At 44.9% G+C, this 25,718-nt stretch overlaps 1 protein-coding gene across 6 annotated transcripts in view; it reads right to left on the reverse strand.

The window, feature by feature from the left end:
- MTM1 (myotubularin 1) overlaps positions 1–25,718 on the reverse strand; it is an 83,911-nt gene that overhangs the window by 25,560 nt on the left and 32,633 nt on the right. For all 6 annotated transcript variants that reach the window (XM_038416620.2, XM_038416622.2, XM_043492567.1 and 3 more), the window contains one exon: positions 25,184–25,285. In XM_038416620.2, the coding sequence (XP_038272548.1) occupies positions 25,184–25,285 (102 nt within the window). The remainder of the gene's footprint in view (positions 1–25,183; positions 25,286–25,718) is intronic.

Genomic DNA, 25,718 nt, shown 5'->3' on the forward strand with positions numbered 1-25,718 from the left:
ACTCCCATTTACTTCCTTGTTTTGGTCACCTTCAAGTCGGTAACATGCTACAGAATTCTTTGCTTTTAACAATCATTGCAATGGTGGTGTGGACTCAAAGCACCTCCATCAATGTGAAAAGCAATGAATCTGTGGTATATCAACTACTGTTACGCCAGCTGGAGAAAGAAACTAAGAAATGGTTTTATGGCCCAAGGACAGGCGGTGAGAGAAGAAGCGTCAGGATGTTGCCTTGAGATAGCTGTAGAACAGCTGTAAGGGGAGGAGAGGGCCAGGGCTCCATCACAGCTAATGTCTAACAATAAGACAAGAAATCACCTTACTACTCATATGACAACATTTAGAAAAGATAATCTTGATGCTGAATCATCAAGCTTCTCAGAGCTGTGCAGTTCACACTTACAAGTCTAGAGCTGGACTAACCACAGCCTGACACACAGTAATTGGAACGGGGAGGATGCCATGGGAGGAACTCGTTCTGGTAGATAAGAATCAAGATCCTGAAATTAGATTACTGCATCTCAGGAGGTTAAGGAATTCTTCACAAATGTGCCATAGGTACAAGTGTGCATGGGCTTCTTCAACAGGCGAGTCCTTCTCTTGAACAGGCTGAGTTGCAATGAAGCTAGGACCTACAGCCTTTTGTAGCTTAAGCCAACCGGATATTTTTGGTTAACTCAGGCCTGACATGTTGCAAATGTTTAAATCAAACAGTCACTTATGAGTAAAACATTTAAAATGGAATCCTGCAACAGGAAGAGTGGTTTTCATTTCCCTAAACACACATTCTATCTCAGACTGACAAGCCTTAAAAATTAGTTATTACATACATTGTAATTGTGTGTACTATTTAAGAAAATATTGTATGTAACCCATTAGAACTGGGAACTATAACAGCTTAAGCGCAACAAAATTACTATTAGATTAGTGTTCAGTTCAAAATTAATTCTCAGACAACTTGGTAAAGAAAATAGTTACACTTTCCCTCTTTATACATGGCAGCCTTCAATAGGAGTAAGCTTTAAATAAATTTTGACTGAAGTTGATTGTACTAATTAGGGGGCCCATGTCTCTCAAGAAAAAGAAGTCTACTAGAAACAGAAGTGAATATTTGAAGGTAGGCAGAAGAATTGTAAAAATAATTGAACAACAACAAAAACAGAAGCTCGCAAACCACTGAAGTAATTTATGTGCACTGAACTCATAACACATGGCCATTTTAAAGTGGTAATTTATTATACACAAATTTTATCCATCTTTCATAAGAATCCACCCAAGGGCCTATCATAACAACACAGAAAAGGGCAATTTTAAACTAGAGGCTGAACAAAAATAATACTGGAAGTATTAGAGAAATTGATCTCTTAAAACAGGAGTTCGTTGCTTATTCAAGGTGACCCTTAAATGCAGGTTTCACTGGAAAATTAAAACATTCCCCAGTTCAATCACTGAGAAATAAAAGAAGAATGAGCTGTCTCTGGTACTCTATACCAGCATAGATTAAATATTCCTATCGCTGATAAATTTCCTGTTAAAATAAAATAAATCAAGAAGCTGGTGACCCAATCTAGAAGTAGCGAAGTTGTATATTTCACCACCAAAACAACAAAAAAATCTTTTTCAGATGGAGAATGACATAGGGAAACCCTTATTTTAATTTCAAATTTCAAAACTAAAATGAGAACACTGTCCATAGAGGGGATGAATGCTTTCAACGGGAAAAAAGACTTCTTTTAAAGCAGGACTGTGCTCTCATGCGTATTATACGTCATTCAGGTCTAATTTTGAAACATCTAGATACACAAATTCTAGTCTCTTTGTTAGAACACTAGGATGATCTAAAACTTTAGGAGAGCAACCACAGAAATTTAAAAACATGATAATTAGAAATGGTAAGTTCCCTTTAGGAGTCAAGTGAACAACTTTTAAGTCAGAGTTGACAAACTGAGAAAAAAGTTAATTCTACAAGTCCCGAAAGGTGAGCATTATCAGTTGTTTACTTTACTAGATAACCTTAGAAAAGCTAGAATATGAGCAGTCAATTGAATTGTGCCAAAAAAGTGCTGTATCTCATTAAAACGTAACAGCACAACACAATTATGAAATGCAATGAAGACATGAAGCTTTAGAAGAATATGGAATGAAGGAAGCATTTGGGGCTTTTCAATATTTTTTTTTATCGGAACTATCCTCTAGGAGGAGAATCCCAGCATATTATATGCTTTCAAAATAAATGTTAGGTCTGCTATAACATTTCTGGTAAAAGATGAAAGGATTTAAAAAGTGGAGACTGTGCTACTGTATCCTTACACAGGAGTTGAATAAGCCATGTGACGGGACAAGGCCAGATGGCTATGGAAGAGTAGTCTTATTGCGATCCAGGAAGTGGGCAGGCCAAGCCCGTCCACTGCTAAAGGATCCCCCCCCAGCCTAAAAGGGGGATCCACAGGACCTAGATTCCCAAAAAATTCCGGGGGACAACTTATAAAATAACAGGGACAGGAGTGCGGTCAAAGGGTCAAACGAAGGGAACCAGATGGGGACACCGAGCAGAGAACCCCGGACAGCGCCCACTGCTCCTCAAAGGCGTCAAGAGAGTCAGAGGACGCCGCCCAGAGGAACTCTGCCCGGATACGTGAACGGACCGAGGATCGGAAATAGGCCCCACAGTCACAGGAGACTCCATCGACCAACCCCCTCACTCTGGTTTTATAGATGGCCATTTTAGCTAGGGCCAGGAGGAGGTTGACCAGGAGATCCCGTGACTTCGTGGGGCCATGGATAGGGAGTGCATAAATGAGAAGGTGAGTGGAGAAGTGCAACCAAAAACGTAATAAAATATTGGTGAGGAGCCGGAATAGGGGCTGCAGCCTGGCACACTCCAGGTATACATGTGCCAGGGTATCCCTCACGCCGCAAAAGGGGCAGGTGTCTGGGATTGAAGTGAACCGCGCCAAGTACATGCCCGTGCTCACGGCTCCGTGAAGGAGCCGCCAACTGACATCCCCGGAAGGCCTTGGGACTAAGGTGGAATATAGGCTGGCCCACCAGGGCTCCTCACCCTCCAAAGGTGGCAGGAGGTCCCGCCATTTTGTATCGGGGCGGGACACGAGGGTGCGGGCGTGAAGGGTGTGGAGCACGAGCGTGTAGAGATGTTTTCTTGGCACGGTTTGAAAGCAGGCCGGCTGCATCTCGTGCAGCCGGCTTCTAGTGAAGGGGTGAAGGGATCGGTTGGGTCCACGGGGCAGGGGTCCAATTAAAAGGTCCGGTGGGCCTGGGGTAACGGGTGGGCGAGGCGTGCCCTCCTGCAGGACCCGGTCGAGATGAACCCGAGCAGCGGGCGGCAAAGCGGCCTTCACCTCCTGAAGTATGCGCCGGGTAGTACAAGGTCCGGAAAGCCCATGCGCTGAGCGAGCGGCAGGGGATCCAGCCAGTCTCCCCAGTCATAGTCCAGGAGGTCTCCGACTCTTGTGACCTCTGCCAGGACCAAACTCTGGCGCACCGAGCGGGACTCCGCCACCTGCACACAGAGCTGGGGGTTGTGTAGCAGGGGCTCTGCGAGGAGATCTGCCCCTCGGTGGCCGCCACGGACCTGGTCGTTGTAAATAGCTTCCAGGTCCGGAGGAGGTCCAGGTAGAAGACCGGCAGCCCAGAGAGGTCTCGCGGAAGACCTCTCAGATGGAGATAAAGGAGCTGCCGGTTGTATCGGAGCCCTCGGAAGCGGCAGAGGAAGGCGTGCGCCAGTATGCTCCACGCCGGACTACCTGCACCATAAAGGAGCCTCTGCAGGGTCTGGAGGCGGAAGACATGGACCTGAGCGAGCGGACATTTTAGGCCCTGCCCTCCCTCCTCCAGAGGTAGATGAAGAACCCCTGCAGGGACCGAGTGCAGTCCTGACCAAAAGAACTCCAGAATCGATGTCCGGAGGTTGGCCAGGAAAGCCGGGGCCGGGACCAGGGTGTTGAGCCGGTACCAGAGCATGGACAGGACTAGTTGATTAAGCACTAGCGCTCTCCCTCGAAGGGAGAGGCACCGGAGTAGTCCTGTCCATTTCCGGAGCCGCTCTATCACCCCGCCCACTAAATTCTGCCAGTTCTCCGGCGGAGAGGGATGCGTGGCAGAAAGGTAAACGCCCAGATAGAGCAGCGGACCCGTGCTCCACCGGATGGCCTGAAGCGCGGGTGGGAGGGAGCTCGCCTGCTGCCAGTCCCCTACCACCAAGCCAGATCTCTTGACCCAGTTGACCCGCGCGGAGGAGGCTGCCGAATAGATGGCCTGGCAAGCCTCCACCCGCGCCAAGTCGCCCGGGTCCTGGACCACGAGGAGCACGTCATCAGCGTACGCCGACAGGACCAGCCGCAGCTCCGGCTCCCGCAACACCAACCCTGTCAACCTCCTTCGGAGAAGACTTCCGCTTGCCCCGCTTCCCCTGGACTAGGGCCCAGCCCTCCATGGCATCATCCACGGGCTGGCTAGCAGGGGTTGTGTCAGGGGGCAAAGGCGATGGCTCAGGGAGTTGAGGGGGTAACGGTGGGGCAGCACAAGGGAGGGAAGATTCCCCTTGGGGCGGGCCCTCTCCCATGCTTGGCGGTGTCCCTGCCGCACCCTCCTCCACAGGCCCCGCCAGATTGCAAACAGCGGGGGCGGGGTTCTCCCACTCGTCTGGGCATAGTTGGGGAGGTGCCCCTTGGGCCTGAGCGGGAGCAATGGTGGTCTGGGAAGGAGGGGCGGTTTCGGGCGCCGGGCAGCCAGGGGCATCGGCGATGACGGGGCCGGTGCCTTGCCGGGGCTCGGGGGTCCTGGATGCCCCTCCTTCCCGGGCCAGGGGGCAGTCCCTCCGGACGTGCCCCATCGCCCGGCAGAGGTAGCACCGGGCCTCCCCCGTGGAATAATGCACCCTGTAATGGGTCCCCTGGTAGGGGACTAGGAAGGACCCCTCCAGTGCCTCTCCGTCGCGCGCCGCCAGCGGCAGTTGAAGCTGCACTTGCCGGCGGAACGAGAGGACGTGACGGAGGGCGGGGTCTTTGCAGCCCAACGGGAGAGGGCTGATGACAGAGATGGGCTTTCCTAAGGTAGAAAGGGCGGGTAACAGGGTGGCATTGGGGAGAAAGGGAGAGACGGAGGTCAGGACCAGGCGGACGCCCAGGTCCTCTAGTGGCTCTAAGGGGACGAACACGCCCCCCACCGCCAGGCCCTTCTCCACCGCCTCCTGGGCGGCGGCCTCCGATGCTAAGAAGAAGACGACCTTGCCATACATTTTGGAGGCCGCCACAATGGCCGTGGGCCCCACCACCCTCGCCAACGCCCGCACATAGGTCTCCACGTGGGGTGAGGCGGGCACCAGGAGGCAACGGACGCCGTGCTTCCTGGTCATGGTGGGAAAGGGGCCCCGGCCGCTATAGATGGTAGCGGAGGCGGGGGGCTGGAGAAATGATGTAGCGGCAGGCGGGGGGGCTGCCGCCACCTGGGCGTATGCTCTAGGGGCTGGGGGAGGGACACCTGCAGAGCTGGTGGAGGGAACATCGGGGAGGGGCGCCCCAGCTGGAGATGGGGCCGGGGCATTGGGGGCAGCCCCTGCCATGGAGGGCCTGGTCTTTTTAGCGGGGCCCTTCCCCTTCTTCTTCCCCTGGCCCTTCCCGCCGGCTGGGGGGACTCCCCCCAAATCTGAGGGGGTGATAGATGTGGCAGCAGTGGAGGTCATCCTGGTGCCCGTCGCTGCTGGTGCCCCAGCGGGGGCGATGGCAGATGGTTTGGCAGCGGAGGTAGAAGCTTGGGGGGGTGACAGAGGGGCAGGCGGGGGAGGGGAAGCTCGGGCTACTGGAGGGATCTCACCCGTCTCATCCCCCGCCATCATGAGCAAGGAGGAAAGGGGGGACACCAAAAGGAGGAGGGGAGAGGGGAAGCAGGTCGACCACTCCTCCCCACTAGGCTGCAGGCAGGGGAGGAGGGCTCCAAAAGGGGTGGGCTAGACGGGGGGCAATCAGGGGTTAGGGGTCAGTCACCGACACAAGGTGGAAATTCCGGCTCCTCTTGCTGCACTAGGGGAGGGGGGGATACAACAACATTGAGGGTGCAGTGAAGAGGGTTGCAACTAAAATGGGGAATTGCATAAGCGCATGGGAGGGGGCATGGGCACACCGAGCGAGGGGCTAAGTGGTCTGGAGTTAAGGCAGGGAAACCAAGGGGCTAGCTTCAGAGGCTGGGGCGGGGCAAACAAACAAAGGCTGCAGAAGGAAATGGGCAGGGCAGGCAAACAAACTGAAGCTAGTAAGGGGGGGCTGGGGCAAAAGAGGAGGAAAAGCAAGTGGCAAATGGGGCAGGTAGTAAAGGGCAAAGCTGGGGGGTAGGCAGTCCGGGGGGGGCACATGTGCCCATGTGCACTTGCACAAGTCTTTTTTTGGCTGGCTGCTGCTTCTGGCCCAAAGGGTGGAAATAGGGCGTGGCAAGCCAAGCAAGCAGCTGAGTCCAGAGGCAGGAGCTGAGGCAGATGGTATACAGCCAGTGGGGGTGGTGGAGGGGAAAGCGGTGGTGGTAGTAGTGGTGGGGGTTGGGGGGGGACACACAGATGGATCGGGGGGCAGCTCCACGCCACACCCCGTGTCCCTACAAACACAGTCAAAACCCCCACCACAAGAGCACAGTTTGAAAATTACTCAGTCTTAGGGCCCCCTCCACGGTGGTCTGCAAAGTCTCTAGGTGTTGCCCCACTGGCAGGTGATCCTCTTCTCCTCCTCCTCGGGCTTCAGCAGCTCCAGGCAGCGGCCTCTGCAGCAGCAGCAGCTCCAGGAACTCCAGGTTGTAGTTCAGGCAGGCAGAATGGACCCCTCTCAGGTGGTGGTGGTGGTGGTATCCACAACAGCAGTGGCTGGGGTCCCTCACTCCTCCTCTCTGGGGAGTGGGCTAGCAGCCCCCCCCCCCCAGGGCTGCAGTTGGAGCAGTAGCAGCACCTGAGTGTGTGGGGTCTAGCAACCAGATAGCAGAGAATGGGGGGGTGGTGTCTGGCCCAGCAGGTATAGCTTAGGGCCTAGCAGCAGCAGGAGTAGCAGCTTCCCACCTCCCTCCAAGCTAGAAGGCTATGGGAGAGCAGTGGGAGGGAGAGAGAGATTCGCTCCAGGCTAAACAAATCCCTGGTACCAGGATAAGTGAAATGGCAGCTGTTCCAGGTCAATTAAGATACCTGGGGCCAATTAAGAACTTTCCAGAAGGCAGGGAGAAGACTAGATTGATTGGGACACCTGAAGCCAATTAGGGGCTGGTTGAAACTAGTTAAAAGCCTCCCAGTTAGTCAGGTAGGTGTGCATGTCAGGAGCTGTGGGAGGAAGTTGCGCAGTTGGAGAGGCTGAGTAGTACACACCATATCAGGCACTAGGAAGGGCTACTATGGGGGAAGTAGCCCAGGGAATTGTACATGTCATGTTTCTAAAAGGTCAGCTACCATAGCTGATACTATTAGGGTCCCTAGGCTGGAGCCCGGAGTAGAGGGTGGGCCCGGGCTTTCCCCCCCACCCCACCTTTGTCCCCTGATTAATCACTGAGACTGGGAGACAGAGACTGCGCAAGGAAGGATAACTTCTCACCTCCCTCGCTGGCTTATGATGAAAATGGCTCAGTAGACTGTGACCCTTGTCTCTAGAGAAAGAAGGGTTACGTGGAGGGTCACAGTGAGCCTCTGAGGCTAGCAAAATCCGCCAGGAAACACGGGACCCACGGAGGCAAGGACAGAGCTTTGTCACAGCTATTACTAAAAAGCATATATTGTACATATATCATCCAAAATAAAGGTTAAGGTAATAAGCTAAACATTCCCCCTCTGCCTTCCACTTAAGCTTTTTCTTTTTAAAAGACTAGACACTGTAAGAAGACAAAAGAAGTTAAATGCTAGTGTTTAAAACTGAATACAGTTCATTCTCCGCTTTCACCTCCACTCTCATCCTAGGCCTTTCTTTCACAGCAAAATACAAAAATATCCAAAGCAGAAAAGTTTCAAGAGGGTGAAATTGCTTCTTTTTCAATCTCTATCCAACATAGGTATGAATGTTTCACAAGCAGTAAACATTTTTGAAGTGTTTTTTCAGTTAATCTAAATTATTTTTATTCATCCCCATACAAGAACCTTCATTATAGGGATGATTTATTTGGGGTTGGCCCTGCTTTGAGCAAGGGGTTGGACTAGATGACCTCCTGAGGTCTCTTCCAACCCTAATCTTCTATGACTAACTGAGCTAAAGATTCTTGACTGCATATTCCACCAATGCATACCATTAAAAGCAAGGCAATAAGCATTTAAGTCATTTGTCTCCCACCTACACTTGTCTCATCGGACCTCTTTCAGCTAGAGTGGGCAAAAATTTTCATTAAATAAATAGTTTATTTAATGAAAAATACAGTTTTGCCTAACCTGAAACTATTTGTGAATTGGTGACACTACTAAACCAGTTTGATATTGGGAGACTGGAATCAAAGTGGCCAGAGGTCAGAGGAGGAGGAGGTGGCAGTAGTGTCATCCTTATAACTTTTAGCTCAGAGGTTAGGACACGCACCAGAAAGATGGGAAACATCGATTCAATTCCCCCCTCTGCCTGATGTGGAGCAGGGATCTGAACTGGAGTCTCCCACATTGCAGTACAGTGCCTGGGTCAGGGAAAATTAGGGCACTCACCTAGGATGTGGAAGACCAACGTTCAAAGCCCCTGATCCAATGGACTGTTTATTTATGCAAAGTGAAGCAAGTACACCACAGAGACTCTGAAACCACCTCAACATTTTTTTAAAATGTCCAAGATTTTTCGCAGTCGGACTCATGATTTTTCAATGCTTGGCTTTGGCAATACAAATAAGACCGTTCCTTTCCCAAAAAGCTTAAAACCTAAATAAATAAATCTACTAAGGACACCAAATAAGCAGATAAAAATATTTTCACTGATTAGAGCTAAAGCACTAACGGTGTATCCAACACCACAGAATTTGTGGGCAAGGGAAGGAGTAGGAGAAACATAGCATTTTATGAAAAAAGCTTTCAACAAACTTTTGACATTGATAAAATTTTTACACTCCCTACATGAATAATTCTGTTCACTTCTGTGGAAATGCCAACACAAATTCTCAATATACATGTTAGCCTCTTCCTCTTCAAAGCCCTCACAGGCTTACATTCAACTTTAACATCTAACTTTACAATAACCACTTCATATATGAAAATAAACAATTTATATACTGTATGACATTATCAGTAAGATTTTTTGGAACTCTACAGATGAAAATTTTGACTCTGGAGATTGTCAGATGACAACCTGATTTAGCCATTTTTAGTAACTGTTTTACTGGTCTTTTTACAGTGAATGTAGGATAACAGCTGCTATGGAAAACAAAAAGGAACTCTGAAAAAAACTACCACTTGCAAACAACACTATTCCTTGCTCACAGGTTCTTCTGTTTCTAACTCATTGGATTCACCCCTTCTATATACTATAACTCACTATTCTGTTATTCAATGAAAAGGCTGCTACCTTCACAGCAAAAACATTTAAAACAAAGTTCTCATTATCCTTAGCTTTAGGATGCTATTACTACAGTTCAGCTAATCGTGCAACCCTTACCTGATTTTGCCTGCAAATGAAGATCAAACATCTCGTATTTGCATAGTAATTAAAACCTGATTATTTCTGAAATGTAATAACCTCACACTGTGATACTGAAATTGTTGTAAAGTATTTCATGGTGAAGCTTCAAGTCAAAATGTTTTGCAAAACCATGTCATGAAGATCCATCGCTGCTCCTGCCAATCTTATATAAACTAATTTTTAAAATTATGTTCCTTTACACCAACTTTAGCTAACCATTTTTACTCTAGACCACTGACATGCTGGGAATAAAAGTGCTTTAGCTATAGACTTTTCAGTTCCATCAAAAGTGCAACCCAATTGTAATGTTCTAAAAACGTAACTGATTTTTTTATTGCTAGAGATGAAAAGTGGCAGGGAAATTCTTCATTCTTAGATCTCAATGTCAGAAATGTAATAGTCCCCCATCCCCCAGCTGATGTTTCTCAACAATTAAAGGTTTCTAGTTTATATAAGAGTTGACAACCGAGGGTGAAAGTGAGGTGGACTGAAAACGAAAGTGTTCATCAATCTTGACGGGTATTAGAAAGAAATATCCACCTGTTACTGTTTGGAGCACATTGAAGGGTTAAAAATATTACTGAACTTAAGTTACTTGGCACCTTTATAAATCAGATGAATTCTAACCACTGTCAAGTCAGAGTGTTAGCTGGGCTGTGGGAGCCCAACACTTGCTGTATGAAGTTAAGAAACACACACTGCAGCGGGCTGTACTCTATATCAGAAAGCAGAATTTGTAGTTTACCTCATTAAGTGTACTTGCAAAACAACAGTAATTCAATATTCAATAATGGCAACAATAAAATATTATTCCAGGGACTACTGATTATATTGTGCATGACCTTTCATTGTTACTTTGTCAGTTTACCTACCAAGAGGTATGAGTGCCCAAAAAACAAAAAATGCTGCTGTACATATAGCACTGTCTGCTACTGTGAATTTCCCCCATCAGCTTTTTTCCACTGTAGAGGACAGCAGCAATAATTGAGAAATCTAAGCACTTATGCCACTCTTATTGGACATCAATTATTGACATCAATTGACATCAGTATTTTATGGTTTTTTTTTAAATCTAAATAAAATTAAACAAGTTGTCCCTCCTTACTGAAGAGCACAAAGTCAACACATGAACCAGCCCAGCTAACTTATAATGCCTCAAATATCACCCACAATTCAAGACAACTTACTATTCTATACAGAAGTCTCCAGCTTTGAATATACTAACCATTCTTTTCATTGCTACAATTCAATAACCTCCTGAGCATTAGAGTGCACTATTTGACAGAGGATGTATTAACATCCATGAAAATTTTGTTACATCAGCAGGTGCGCACAGGACAATGTATTTTCGTGCCTTACAGCATGTCAGGGTGAATTAAGGACATAATACCCTAAACTCCATATCTTATTTTTAGATTTTCTAGTTTAAATCAGGTTTGTTCAAACAATTACATATATATAGAAAGATATATAAAGATATATATAATCTTTGCCTTTATATAAGAGGGATTTGCTTTTCCATGCACTGATTCATAAAAGACTAATGTCACAAGGGAAATTTTGGAACAATTTTTTTGACAAGTGACATTATAGTTCACATCTATAAATGCATATACACATGTGCAAATAAAAAAAAATATGGTCAGACTGTTTCCCTAACCATCTCTTTTTAAAAAAAATTCCCTGGAAACTTTTTTAAATAAATAAGCATTTATGTGCCAAGATCCTAACAGTGAAACTAACTTAATTGATTTTCAGCATCTCAGCACACGGAGAAATGAAAAAAAAAATAACCTAAACAAGTGAATCAGATATTAAAATCTGGGATGAATAATCTAATGTGTTGCTGTTATCATACGTAAAGAAACATTTTAATGTATTAATTTTAGGCCAGTGTGCTTTCTATTACAGGAGACATGATTCTAGGAGTTTGATATGGTGTCAATTTAGCATTTTAAAATTACATAAATTCTGTATGCATGCCAAGATACATTTTATAAATTGAAAAGTAAATGAAATTCTGTAGCATGCAGTGCATTTTCCTAATAAAAATTCCCACAGATTTGTGGAGGTTCTCTGTGCAGAATACATCAATCTAAGGTTTAGAAAGACTTGTGTTAGTTGGCCATATGGATACCATTTAGCATAAGACAGACATTTGATGTTAACCTTTATATTTCGCTTGACTGATCAAGCTGGTATTTTTCATCCGTCACTTTTTTTTTTTTAAATAAAGAGCCACTGTGTCGAAATGTCACCAGACAAAACATACCTGATTATGGTGTTAAAATGTAGCTCTTCTAAATCCAAATAGTGTACTGTACATGCAGCTTTCAATTACTGGGCTTACAGTTTAGCTCACTCTCCTACTCTCAAAAAGGAAAAAGTGATAGTAGCTGCAAAATGCAGCTTTAATACAAGTTATAAAAAATACTAAGTCTACATAGCCACCTAAAAAGACAATTTAAACCTAATTTTAGGTGTAATCATTTTCATATACAATTTTAAAAAATAATTCCATAAGTACAACTAAAATTGACAATGCTAGGGCATGGGAGTGGCTTATATTGTGTTAACATCTTTGAAGTTTACTTCCATATTTACTGCTCTTTTTTTTTTAAAGCAGTTTAGTAGTTTTGAATCCTGTTCAGTTGATAACTTGTCCATCATGCATACTCCAGAATGTAGAGCAGCATGCATACAGATTTATGTCTTGCCAAGTCCTGTGCATGACTTTGCTCACATAGTCATGTTGCACTGAGGTCAAAATGACTGCTCACACATATAAAAGTTACACAAGTGTTTTGCTGGATTGAAACCTAAATCTGCTTCCATATGCTGAAAATACGGGGACCTTAGAAGTGTTTCACCAGCCTGATCTCACCCCTATATTTAAGAAGTACAAAAATATCCTCAGAGTGGTGTTATTTGGAACCAGATCATGTAGCCTTACTGCACAATAGTCAGGACCCATATATCTAAGGTGAACAGGGCCAAGTGGAGTGGAGTGGCGGAGGCCCCCAGTCTGCCTCTGAGAGGTAGGGCTTAGTGGACTACTGGTAATGGCAAGTTGGCTAAACGCTCTGGAACTTCTTAAAAACCTTGCCTTTGGGCTTTTTGGTACTGCCAAGGCTTAATGCACCATGCAAGGGAATATGGCGCTTCCTTGAAGCCAGTCATCCACATGAAAGCTGGCTTACAAAGCACAGCCCTTCCTTTCCCTACTTTAAAAGAGGGGCCCAAGATGCATAACGCAGAGATTGTAGGCACAGGAGAATGCAATATGACCTTTTGTCTCCTTCACCCTCTGTAAAGTTATCTTTACTAGCTCCTCAAATAAGTTCTTTTCTGTGCAAGGCAGATACTTGGACTTTCCTTTTTAGGTCTCTTCACCAAATTTGACACCTACCGCTAAGCAGACTTAGGTCCAGAAGGAAAAAGATGAGAGCATATGGAGCAGCATTTATAGTCAGCAGAAAGTGGTGTCTGATGGTCAGGCTCAATTTTTACCCTGCTACTGTTACAGTCAAAAATCAAAACACCCTGAGGCCTAGAGAAATTTCAACAACCTCGTGTTGAGGACCTAAGACCCAAAAGCGTGAATGAAAAACAAACAGTAACTTATATAATCAAAAATTTAAGATAACGTTAGTTTTTATAGTAAATAATACATAAAAAGCCACAGACAAATAGACTTGTAATTGTTAAATTATTAAAATAAAAATGTGTTCACAACACAATGCAGGGAGCAAGTACATGGGTGGTGCCTGTAACAAGCAGAGCTCAGTGTAATGGATGGATCTGTTAAACCTAGCCTTTTTCTTCATCAGACTTCCTGCCTCACAGCTATTTCCTTTCTAGCTTGATGAGGGCTGATGTTAATACTACCCACTGATTGATACAGGAGTCGGTAGGCCTCCCTATAAGAAGCAAATTAGCTTTCTTCAAACACCTTGCTCCAGCAGAAAACAGTGGTTATACTAATATAGTCAGCCCAAAGTGAGCTCTGATACCACGGTGATGGACAACCTTATAAGAATCTAAATATATAGTTCCAAGAACAAGAAACTAAGTAGCTGCTGGGCAAAAATTAAACATCTGAAACACACAAATTATTTCAGATTTAAAAAAATATGATCTGAGTATATGAAACTGTTCAGATGATGGGCAATATTAAGTTTGCTCTTTTGAAGCTGCTTTCATTTAAGGATTTCTCTTAGGCAAATTAGTTCAAAATAGCCTGGCAAGGAAGCATTTTGTTAAGAAGCACTGCATACAATTCAAGAGAAACTCCAGAGCAAGAAAATCATGCTTTCACATGGGAAGATACCAAGCGAGGTTAGAAGCTAGGTGACAACCTTAGATGCACCACAGTGCATCCACTTACTGATCACCCATCACACCTAACTTCTACATTTCATAGCTCTCAGGGTCCCATAGGAGAGCTCAAAATTTAGTTAGAGTCATGGGTCAGAGTCATGTTTTGAGCTTTTTAAAAAAAACAAAACAAAAAAACCCTGAACCCCTCTCCTTACCTCACTAGATAATGAAATATTCTTTTTTATTTCAAAGCCATGTTCAGTCTGTCAAATCTGTTCATGAAAGAGCCTGAAGAGGTCCGAAACATGCGACAGGGCAGAAGGCACAGTGACACCACTCATCACTCACTGTGATCACTGGGCTGAAGCACCCTAAATCAGTTCCCCACAGGAAGAAATCTAGCCTCCACATCAGAGTATGTCAATTATGATTCTGATCATAAGGCCTATCTATAGTTGGCTCTCAACCCATCCCTTCGTCACTTTACTCCCATCCTGTACTTGGAAAAGACAAGGTACCAACCAAAAACCATAAGGGACTCTTCCATATGCATCACAATGTAATAAGTCTTAAATTGAATAGTTTCATTTCACATGGGCTCACTCACTCTTCTTCTGCCAGGAATCTCCCTGGCTCAGTAATAAAGTCTATATTAAGTGATTGCTGACAGATGCTTTAGACAAGTTTAAAAAATATTTAAGGAACAGCCAATTTGCCATGGGAGAAAACTCCCTGCAGACCCAAAAGCTGGTCATCAACAAAATGCTGATCTTGTCAGCAAAGACCATTGAAACATGGCACTAATTATTTAGTCAGAAGAAACAGGCCATTTTCCCTAGGCTATACATCACCATAATTTAAGTCTATCCTGACTATTAATGTACCACAAGAGCGCCATGGAGTAGAGTAGGAGTTACAGGAGAAAGTCTTCCCCGCTACCACAATGCAGGCTGGTAGTGATACAGAGTCTTTTATCCCAAGGGAAGCATACAAGCTGAGTGGGCAGACTGATGAGGAGCTAGGATCACAAAACAACACACCTCCTCCTTGTGTATTCTACCTATGCAACGGCTGACAATTTGAAATCCACACCAATCATGTCAGGAACTGCCAAAGCAGGAAAGTAGGGATCTACTGTAGAATCTCAGAATTATGAACACCAGAATTACAAACTGACTGGTCAATCACATTCTTCATTTGGAACAAGAAGTACGCGAGCAGGCAGCAACAAAGATGGGGGAAATAAAGCAAATACAGTACAATACGGTGTGAAACGTAAACTAAGAAAAAAAGGAAAAGTTAAACAAAGGTTTCACAAGGTCAGGAAACTGTTCCTGTGCTTGTTTCATTTAAATTAAGATGCTTAAAAGCAGCATTTTTCTTCTGCATAGTAAAGTTTCTATGCTGTATTAAATAAATGTTCAGTTGTAAACTTTTGAAAAAACCCCACAACCATCACGTTTTTTTTTTCCAGAGTTACAAACATTTCAGAGTTATCAACAACCTCCATTCCCAAGGTGGTCATAACTCTCAGGTTCTATTGCACTTCCTCCACAGTGTTTCCTTTCTTTCTCCAAGGAAGGCATCCTCTGATTTTTAAAAAGAAAAGGAGTGTTTGTGACACCTTAGAGACTAACAAATTTATTTGAGCATAAGCTTTCGTGAGCTACAGCTCACTTCATTGGATGCATTCAGTGGAAAATACAGTGGGGAGATTTATATACACAGAGAACATGAAACAGTGGGTATTACCATACACACTGTAACAAAAGCGTGATTACTTAAGGTGAGCTATTATCTTACGCTTGAACAGAGACTAGGAGTGGATGGGTCATTACACAAAGTAAAACTATTTCCCCATGTTTATTCCCCCCCCCACTGTTCTTCAGACGTTCTTGTCAATTGCTGGAAAGGGCCCATCTTGATTATGACTACTAAAGGTTCCCCCCCACCCCGCTCTCCTGCTGATAATAGCTCACCTTACCTGATCACACATTACAGTATGTATGGTAATACCCACTGTTTCATGTTCTCTGTGTATATAAATCTCCCCACTGTATTTTCCACTGAATGCATCCAATGAAGTGAGCTGTAGCTCACGAAAGCTTATGCTCAAATAAATTTGTTAGTCTCTAACGTGCCACAAGTACTCCTTTTCTTGTATCCAGTTTGCAAATTAATTCAAATTCGAATTCAGCAGTCTCTCGGAGTCTGTTTTGGAAGTTTTTTTTTGTTGAAGGTTTGCCACTTTTAGGTCTGTAATCGAGTGACCAAAGAGACTGAAGAGTTCTCCGACTGGTTTTTGAACGTTATAATTCTTGACATCTGATTTGTGTCCATTTATTCTTTTACGTAGAGACTATCCAGTTTGACCAATCTACATGGCAGAGGGGCACTGCTGGCACATGATAGCATATATCACATTGGTAGATGTGCAGGTGAACGAGCTTCTGATAGTGTGGCTGATGTGATTAGGCCCTATGATGGTGTTCCCTGAATAGATATGTGGACAGAGTTGGCAACGGGCTTTGTTGCAAGGATAGGTTCCTGGGTTAGTGGTTCTGTTGTGTGGTTGCTGGTGAGTATTTGCTTCTGGTTGGAGTGCTGTATGTAAGCAAGGACTGGCCTGTCTCCCAAGATCTGTGAGAGTGATGGGTCATCCTTCAGGATAGGTTGTAGATCTTTGATGATGCATTGGAGAGGTTTTAGTTGGGGGCTGAAGGTGATGGCTTATGCTCAAATAAATTTGTTGTTTCTAAGGTGCCACAGTACTCCTTTTCTTTTTGCGGATACAGACTAACACGGCTGCTACTCTGACATCTGATTTTTTTAGACTCCCAAAATATGCAGAAGAGCATTTAGAAGTTATAAAACATAAGCAATACATTTTAAGATTTTTCTTAAAAACCAAGTTTTTTCTGATAAATTGATTATCAACAGCTTTTAAAGTACATCTATGAAGAGATGATGCTTAGCAGAGTTTAGCCAAACATACTCTTTGTTATTCAGGTTCAACAGCTTGCTTTAACTGTCATCTATAAAATTGTATCACATGACAAAAGTGAAAACAACCAGTTTGTTAACAACTGGGGACAGCAGAGCAGCTCACAGCAGGAGTTTGCCTGGGACTGGTAAGTATCCGAGTGTGTGTGTTTGCTTGCTGAGGAAGTATCCGAGCGTGTGTTTGCTGGGAGGGAGCCTGAGTGAGTGTCTGATTGGCTGCTAGCCTGCAGGGGGCGGGCATTAGGGTGTCTGTGTGTTTGCGTCAGGGAAGCCTGGCTGTTTAAAAATAGCCGGAGCCTCGCGAACCAGCTGAGCGGCAGCGAACCAGCGGAGCAGCGGGGACAGCAGAGCAGCTCACAGCAGGAGTTTGCCTGGGACTGGTAAGTATCCGAGTGTGTGTGTTTGCTTGCTGAGGAAGTATCCGAGCGTGTGTTTGCTGGGAGGGAGCCTGAGTGAGTGTCTGATTGGCTGCTAGCCTGCAGGGGGCGGGCATTAGGGTGTCTGTGTGTTTGCGTCAGGGAAGCCTGGCTGTTTAAAAATAGCCGGAGCCTCGCGAACCAGCTGAGCGGCAGCGAACCAGCGGAGCAGCGGGGACAGCAGAGCAGCTCACAGCAGGAGTTTGCCTGGGACTGGTAAGTATCCGAGTGTGTGTGTTTGCTTGCTGAGGAAGTATCCGAGCGTGTGTTTGCTGGGAGGGAGCCTGAGTGAGTGTCTGATTGGCTGCTAGCCTGCAGGGGGCGGGCATTAGGGTGTCTGTGTGTTTGCGTCAGGGAAGCCTGGCTGTTTAAAAATAGCCGGAGCCTCGCGAACCAGCTGAGCGGCAGCGAACCAGCGGAGCAGCGGGGACAGCAGAGCAGCTCACAGCAGGAGTTTGCCTGGGACTGGTAAGTATCCGAGTGTGTGTGTTTGCTTGCTGAGGAAGTATCCGAGCGTGTGTTTGCTGGGAGGGAGCCTGAGTGAGTGTCTGATTGGCTGCTAGCCTGCAGGGGGCGGGCATTAGGGTGTCTGTGTGTTTGCGTCAGGGAAGCCTGGCTGTTTAAAAATAGCCGGAGCCTCGCGAACCAGCTGAGCAGCGGGGACAGCAGAGCAGCTCACAGCAGGAGTTTGCCTGGGAGTTCGCCTGGAGTGAGCCCAGTGAGGCTTACATCTTGCCAACGTCTCTGAGGAAGCTCCGTAGTAGGTAGGTGATATGAAAGGGGGGAATTCAGCTGTTGTGACCTGCACTGGATGTGCCATGTTTGTCTTTCTTCCACAGGACAGAAGCGACTTTGTCTGTACAAAGTGCAAGCTGGTCTCCATATTGGAAGAGAAGATTGAAGGTCTGGAGCAACAGGTAACGACCCTGCGTTGTATACGAGAGACTGAGGATTTTCTGGACCAAACTCAGGATAGCCTTCTAGGGGCACAAAGCTCTAAAGATGTAGAGCAGGTTACACAGAGGAGCCAAGAGGCCAGTGAAGAAGCTTGGCAACATGTGACCTCCAGAAGAGGTAAGCGGAATGTCCGGGTTCCAGTAACACAGACACAGGTAACTAACCGCTTTCATGTTCTCTCCACAGGTACCAATGCGGAGAGTGGACCAGATGATATGTCTGGGGGGAGAAAGCAGAAGGAGACTCCGCTGGTTGGGAGGCATGAGATGCGATGTCCTGAGGTTGGAGGTTCCACGACCACCACTCCCAAGAGGAGAAGGCGGGTGGTGGTGGTCGGGGACTCTCTCCTCCGGGGGACTGAGTCATCTATCTGCCGCCCTGACCGGGAAAACCGAGAAGTCTGCTGCTTGCCAGGGGCTAAGATTCGTGATGTGACGGAGAGACTGCCGAGACTCATCAAGCCCTCGGATCGCTACCCCTTCCTGCTTCTCCACGTGGGCACCAATGATACTGCCAAGAATGACCTTGAGCGGATCACTGCGGACTATGTGGCTCTGGGAAGAAGGATAAAGGAGTTGGAGGCGCAAGTGGTGTTCTCGTCCATCCTCCCCGTGGAAGGAAAAGGCCTGGGTAGGGACCGTCGAATCGTGGAGGTCAACGAATGGCTACGCAGGTGGTGTCGGAGAGAAGGCTTTGGATTCTTTGACCATGGGATGGTGTTCCATGAAGGAGGAGTGCTGGGCAGAGACGGGCTCCATCTTACGAAGAGAGGGAAGAACATCTTTGCCAACAGGCTGGCTAACCTAGTGAGGAGGGCTTTAAACTAGGTTCACCGGGGGAAGGAGACCAAAGCCCTGAGGTAAGTGGGAAAGCGGGATACCGGGAGGAAGCACAGGCAGGAAGGTCTGTGAGGGGAGGGCTCCTGCCTCATACTGGGAATGAGGGGCGATCAACAGGTTATCTCAAGTGCTTATATACAAATGCACAAAGCCTTGGAAACAAGCAGGGAGAACTGGAGGTCCTGGTGATGTCAAGGAATTATGACGTGATTGGAATAACAGAGACTTGGTGGGATAACTCACATGACTGGAGTACAGTCATGGATGGTTATAAACTGTTCAGGAAGGACAGGCAGGGCAGAAAAGGTGGGGGAGTAGCACTGTATGTAAGGGAGCAGTATGACTGCTCAGAGCTCCGGTACGAAACTGTGGAAAAACCTGAGTGTCTCTGGATTAAGTTTAGAAGTGTGTGCAACAAGAGTGATGTCATGGTGGGAGTCTGCTATAGACCACCGGACCAGGGGGATGAGGTGGATGAGGCTTTCTTCCGGCAACTCACGGAAGCTACTAGATCGCATGCCCTGATTCTCATGGGTGACTTTAATTTTCCTGATATCTGCTGGGAGAGCAATACAGCGGTGCATAGACAATCCAGGAAGTTTTTGGAAAGCGTAGGGGACAATTTCCTGGTGCAAGTGCTAGGGGAGCCAACTAGGGGGAGCGCTTTTCTTGACCTGCTGCTCACAAACCGGGTAGAATTAGTGGGGGAAGCAAAAGTGGATGGGAATCTGGGAGGCAGTGACCATGAGTTGGTTGAGTTCAGGATCCTGACGCAGGGAAGAAAGGTAAGCAGCAGGATACGGACCCTGGACTTCAGGAAAGCAGACTTTGACTCCCTCAGGGAACAGATGGCCAGGATCCCCTGGGGGACTAACATGAAAGGGAAGGGAGTCCAGGAGAGCTGGCTGTATTTCAAGGAATCCCTGTTGAGGTTACAGGGACAAACCATCCCGATGAGTCGAAAGAATAGTAAATATGGCAGGCGACCAGCTTGGCTTAATGGTGAAATCCTAGCGGATCTTAAAGATAAAAAAGAAGCTTACAAGAAGTGGAAGCTTGGACATATGACCAGGGAAGAGTATAAAAATATTGCTCGGGCATGTAGGAAAGATATCAGGAGGGCCAAATCGCACCTGGAGCTGCAGCTAGCAAGAGATGTCAAGAGTAACAAGAAGGGTTTCTTCAGGTATGTTGGCAACAAGAAGAAAGCCAAGGAAAGTGTGGGCCCCTTACTGAATGAGGGAGGCAAGCTAGTGACAGAGGATGTGGAAAAAGCTAATGTACTCAATGCTTTTTTTGCCTCTGTTTTCACTAACAAGGTCAGCTCCCAGACTGCTGTGCTGGGCAACACAAAATGGGGAAGAGATGGCCAGCCCTCTGTAGAGATAGAGGTGGTTAGGGACTATTTAGAAAAGCTGGACGTGCACAAGTCCATGGGGCCGGACGAATTGCATCCGAGAGTGCTGAAGGAATTGGCGGCTGTGATTGCAGAGCCCTTGGCCATTATCTTTGAAAACTCGTGGCGAACGGGGGAAGTCCCGGATGACTGGAAAAAGGCTAATGTAGTGCCCATCTTTAAAAAAGGGAAGAAGGAGGATCCTGGGAACTACAGGCCGGTCAGCCTCACCTCAGTCCCTGGAAAAATCATGGAGCAGGTCCTCAAAGAATCAATCCTGAAGCACTTAGAGGAGAGGAAAGTGATCAGGAACAGTCAGCATGGATTCACCAAGGGAAGGTCATGCCTGACTAATCTAATCGCCTTTTATGATGAGATTACTGGTTCTGTGGATGAAGGGAAAGCAGTGGATGTATTGTTTCTTGACTTTAGCAAAGCTTTTGACACGGTCTCCCACAGCATTCTTGTCAGCAAGTTAAGGAAGTATGGGCTGGATGAATGCACTATAAGGTGGGTAGAAAGCTGGCTAGATTGTCGGGCTCAACGGGTAGTGATCAATGGCTCCATGTCTAGTTGGCAGCCGGTGTCAAGTGGAGTGCCCCAGGGGTCGGTCCTGGGGCCCGTTTTGTTCAATATCTTCATAAATGATCTGGAGGATGGTGTGGATTGCACTCTCAGCAAATTTGCGGATGATACCAAACTGGGAGGAGTGGTAGATACGCTGGAGGGGAGGGATAGGATACAGAAGGACCTAGACAAATTGGAGGATTGGGCCAAAAGAAATCTAATGAGGTTCAATAAGGATAAATGCAGGGTCCTGCACTTAGGATGGAAGAATCCAATGCACCGCTACAGACTAGGGACCGAATGGCTCGGCAGCAGTTCTGCGGAAAAGGACCTAGGGGTGACAGTGGACGAGAAGCTGGATATGAGTCAGCAGTGTGCCCTTGTTGCCAAGAAGGCCAATGGCATTTTGGGTTGTATAAGTAGGGGCATAGCGAGCAGATCGAGGGACGTGATCGTTCCCCTCTATTCGACACTGGTGAGGCCTCATCTGGAGTACTGTGTCCAGTTTTGGGCCCCACACTACAGGAAGGATGTGGATAAATTGGAAAGAGTACAACGAAGGGCAACGAAAATGATTAGGGGTCTAGAGCACATGACTTATGAGGAGAGGCTGAGGGAGCTGGGATTGTTTAGTCTGGAGAAGAGAAGAATGAGGGGGGATTTGATAGCTGCTTTCAACTACCTGAAAGGGGGTTTCAAAGAGGATGGCTCTAGACTGTTCTCAATGGTAGCAGATGACAGAACGAGGAGTAATGGTCTCAAGTTGCAATGGGGGAGGTTTAGATTGGATATTAGGAAAAACTTTTTCACTAAGAGGGTGGTGAAACACTGGAATGCGTTACCTAGGGAGGTGGTAGAATCTCCTTCCTTAGAGGTTTTTAAGGTCAGGCTTGACAAAGCCCTAGCTGGGATGATTTAACTGGGACTTGGTCCTGCTTTGAGCAGGGGGTTGGACTAGATGACCTTCTGGGGTCCCTTCCAACCCTGATATTCTATGATTCTATGATTCTATGATTCTATTACTGTACTTCAAAAATATCCATGGCAACAGACTGATGACAAATATATGGCACTTGCTTAAAAAACAGCAGCTCAAAAACATTTGCAATGGATGGCTATACCTATGGCTAGCCTTGGGGCATTAAAATAAAACTGAGCTGCAAAACACAACTATGTACACAACAAACACCCTAAAAGTCCCAAATGACCAAAATAGTAAGAAGCTAAATATTTAGTTCTAAAAATTGCTAATACGTTTAATGATAATTTTCATTTTCAAAGTAAAAATTGATTCACTTGCTATAGCTGAGCACATTATTTAAACCCAAGAAGCAAAGGGAGCTGCATTCCCTGCTCTGTTTTGCAGGTTATTGAAGTAGCTAATCACAACTCTGGAAGCGCAGAATCCCAGGTATAAAACTTTTCACTTTTAAAAAAATTTATCACATTTTAAAATTCTTTAAATACAGTGTTCCAAGAAAACAGGTAGTAAACAATTACTGATCACATTCCGAATCATATTTGATACACTGACTTTTCCATATAATTCTCAAAATTTTTCTTTTTTCCCCTAAGAGAATTAAAGCAGATGGTATTTATTTGGATTTGACAGCTAAAAGAGTGATTTTTTAGTTAACCATCTCAGAAGACAAACATGTTGGGAAACAAATGGTTCAGAAGGCTGAAATGGTTTTAATAACACCTCCACAATGTCTTTTACTAAGCACCATACCAGGAAGCAATGCACAAGGTCCTAAATTAGCCAACAATGATTTCTGAAACACTGTGTGTGCAATAAAAGCGCACACATGGAGGGCAAGGGGTTCTTTATAGACTGGTCACTACTGTGAGATTGGACTGTAAATGCCCTGGACTCAGTAGGAAAGACATTTAATGTTTTATCAGTCACATGAAGAGGGGCTCTTTATATTATGGGCTTGTGTATGTGTGGTGAATTTTTACTACACTCATCAAGAAGGCGAGTCAGGAGCCTATAGAGTGGACAAGACTCTGGACACTATGGAGGACTAAGCCTGAACTTAGAAGATAACAAATGGGCACAGGATGGAGCAATTCATTCTATACCATTCACTTGTAGTCACTCTTGCATAATCCGGAGTACCTTGAGAGCCAATGTTAGGCTTTGACCACGAATATATATTAAATGTAATCCTTTTCATTCTTTGCAACAAGGTTTATTAAGGGCATTACCAATATTGTTTGTGCTATTCTATTTCCTTTTTAGTTTGTGCTGCATGTTTTATTCCTTGCAAATAAGCAATGCTAATGTTTGCTACAGTTACTGTGATTACATTATATTTGAAGGTTGCCTGCATAAACTAATAAAAATGAATCCATGCTATTCCGACCCAATTATAGGACCTGCATGAAAGGGGTCCTTAGAATCTCTTAAAATATCAAGCTGTGTCACCTGGGACAGCATCAAGCATACATAGTACCAAGGCACCTGGAAGGAGCATAAGTTAAATATTTTAAAGTTGGAAATATTTTTACAAGGAAATTAGGTGAAGTATATGACAGACTGGTGTGCCACTTCTAAACAGCAACTAGCAACTGCAAATATTCTGAACATTTGATTTTGAAACTGGAAAATTCTCTCTAACTGTAGCATAATTTAGAACATTAATTCCCACTTCTTACCCACCAAGCAATTAAGCACTGTGGGGAAAGTCTCTGGGGCAGAATTAATCACAGGACACTGAGCGTCAACTCTGATTTATGGTCCTATCTACACCAAAAAATAACCATGTTTAAAGATGGTTGTGGACAAACCATGTTGTGTGTTTAAGCATGGTTATTTTTGTAGTGTAGACATGGCCTAAGCAGGATAGTAACTAAGCAACTGATTCAGAATACAGGCCATGGCAATAAGGCTTTACAAGTAAAGCATTTAGAATTACCATTTGTCTCAGAAATTTTATTTTCTTGCAAAATGTGCACTCATTTACCTGTAACTTGTAAGTTTCAAAGGCTGGTTGTGCTTTACATTTTATTAGAGCACTAAAGATTGTTAACCAATGAGGAAACAGAGCAGGTGAGCTGAATTTTAAGCAAAAAGTTGGTATAATTATACCAACTGATGCACCATGCATATATTAAATATATTTGCTTATGAAATATGAAAGCAACTTTTCTAAGCTTAAACCTGCAGTGGCATTTATCTGAAACATTTCCCAAGCCGAAGTTATACAATCCTTGTCCCTCATAGGGTTTGTTTTTGTCTTTTGCATAATACAAAATTTAATTCTCTTAGGCATTTTGGAATAAAATATTTGAGTGGAGTCCACATTATGGAGTACTTGCCCACAAATTTCAGTTTTATTCCGTGAAACCATATTTTCAGAGATACCAAGGAACCCTGGTGAAAGCATTCCCTCTCCTATTGACATAGACCCAAAAATCCAGATTTGTTAGCTTAATTGTCAGTGAACTTCTTCCATAAGATTTTTATCTGCAATAAATCTGTAAAAATTAAGTACAGTATTAACTGCTAATTATATTATTCACTAATAATTGCCAATAAAATATGGGCTGGCTCACTATCTCTACTTGTCCTAAATGTCAATTGCCAAGAGACTCACTTTGATTGCTTTGGAGATTGCTGAACAATTCAATGTTTGGAGAGGGGGAGGTGGGGGAAATCAAACAGCTTAAGTAGTATTATATTAACATGACCAGGAAAGATGTAACTTATGTTTTCTGACGGGCAATAATAACAACTGGATGGGTCACAGGGGATTTGGAAGATACGAGTATACGTATTTAATAATAGTAGATATACTTGGATGTTTTTAAATGGCAAAGATCTTAAAATAAATAAATTTCAAGGAATACAGTTTTTCTGTATAGATTAGACATGGGATGGTGATTCTTTTTGTAAGTAGTCATGCAGGGGACTGGACTATAAGACCTCTCGAGGTCCCTTCCAGTCCTACAATTCTATGCATCTATGGTGCCTGTTACCAGGTACAGTAATTGAGAATGGTGAGGAAATAATTCTGCATTTAAAAAAAGGGATTAAAGAGTACAATAGTGCTAACTTACCAAATTATGTGACTGTGGAAAAGCGTGTTTTGTAAGGATTTCAAATATATCTCTTCTGCTGTGACCTTCTTGTTTCAGTGCAAACCGTAGATTTCTCATATCCTAAAATGAGGACAATTACCTTTTAAAAAATAAGCAAAGTAATACAGTATCTTTACTTTATTTATAAGTGTTGTATTATATGATGATCATTATTTCGATTGTACTCAATGTATCAAAAACAAATATGAATGTTCATTTTAAGATCTCTCCTACTTCATGGTGTGTAAAAAAAAAACACACCTTTATTTTAGGGCATAAAGAATTTAACAACTTCACATGCAATATATGGTTGGAATAAAGAGTTTTACCTTACTGTGCAACACTGGTGCTCCTCCTCTTTGGCTTAAAACGGTCAGAAGCAATATTATTTGATTCACTAGCAAGTCTCATGGGCTACTGAATGTTTGTGGATTATAAATTATTCTATGTTTACAACATGAGTACTTTGCCAACAAGCTGTCTAGACTACACTGTCCTCAGACATTTCCTCTTG

The sequence above is a fragment of the Dermochelys coriacea genome, chromosome 9 (genome assembly GCF_009764565.3).
Source record: "Dermochelys coriacea isolate rDerCor1 chromosome 9, rDerCor1.pri.v4, whole genome shotgun sequence".
In the NCBI taxonomy this organism is placed as follows: domain Eukaryota; kingdom Metazoa; phylum Chordata; order Testudines; family Dermochelyidae; genus Dermochelys; species Dermochelys coriacea.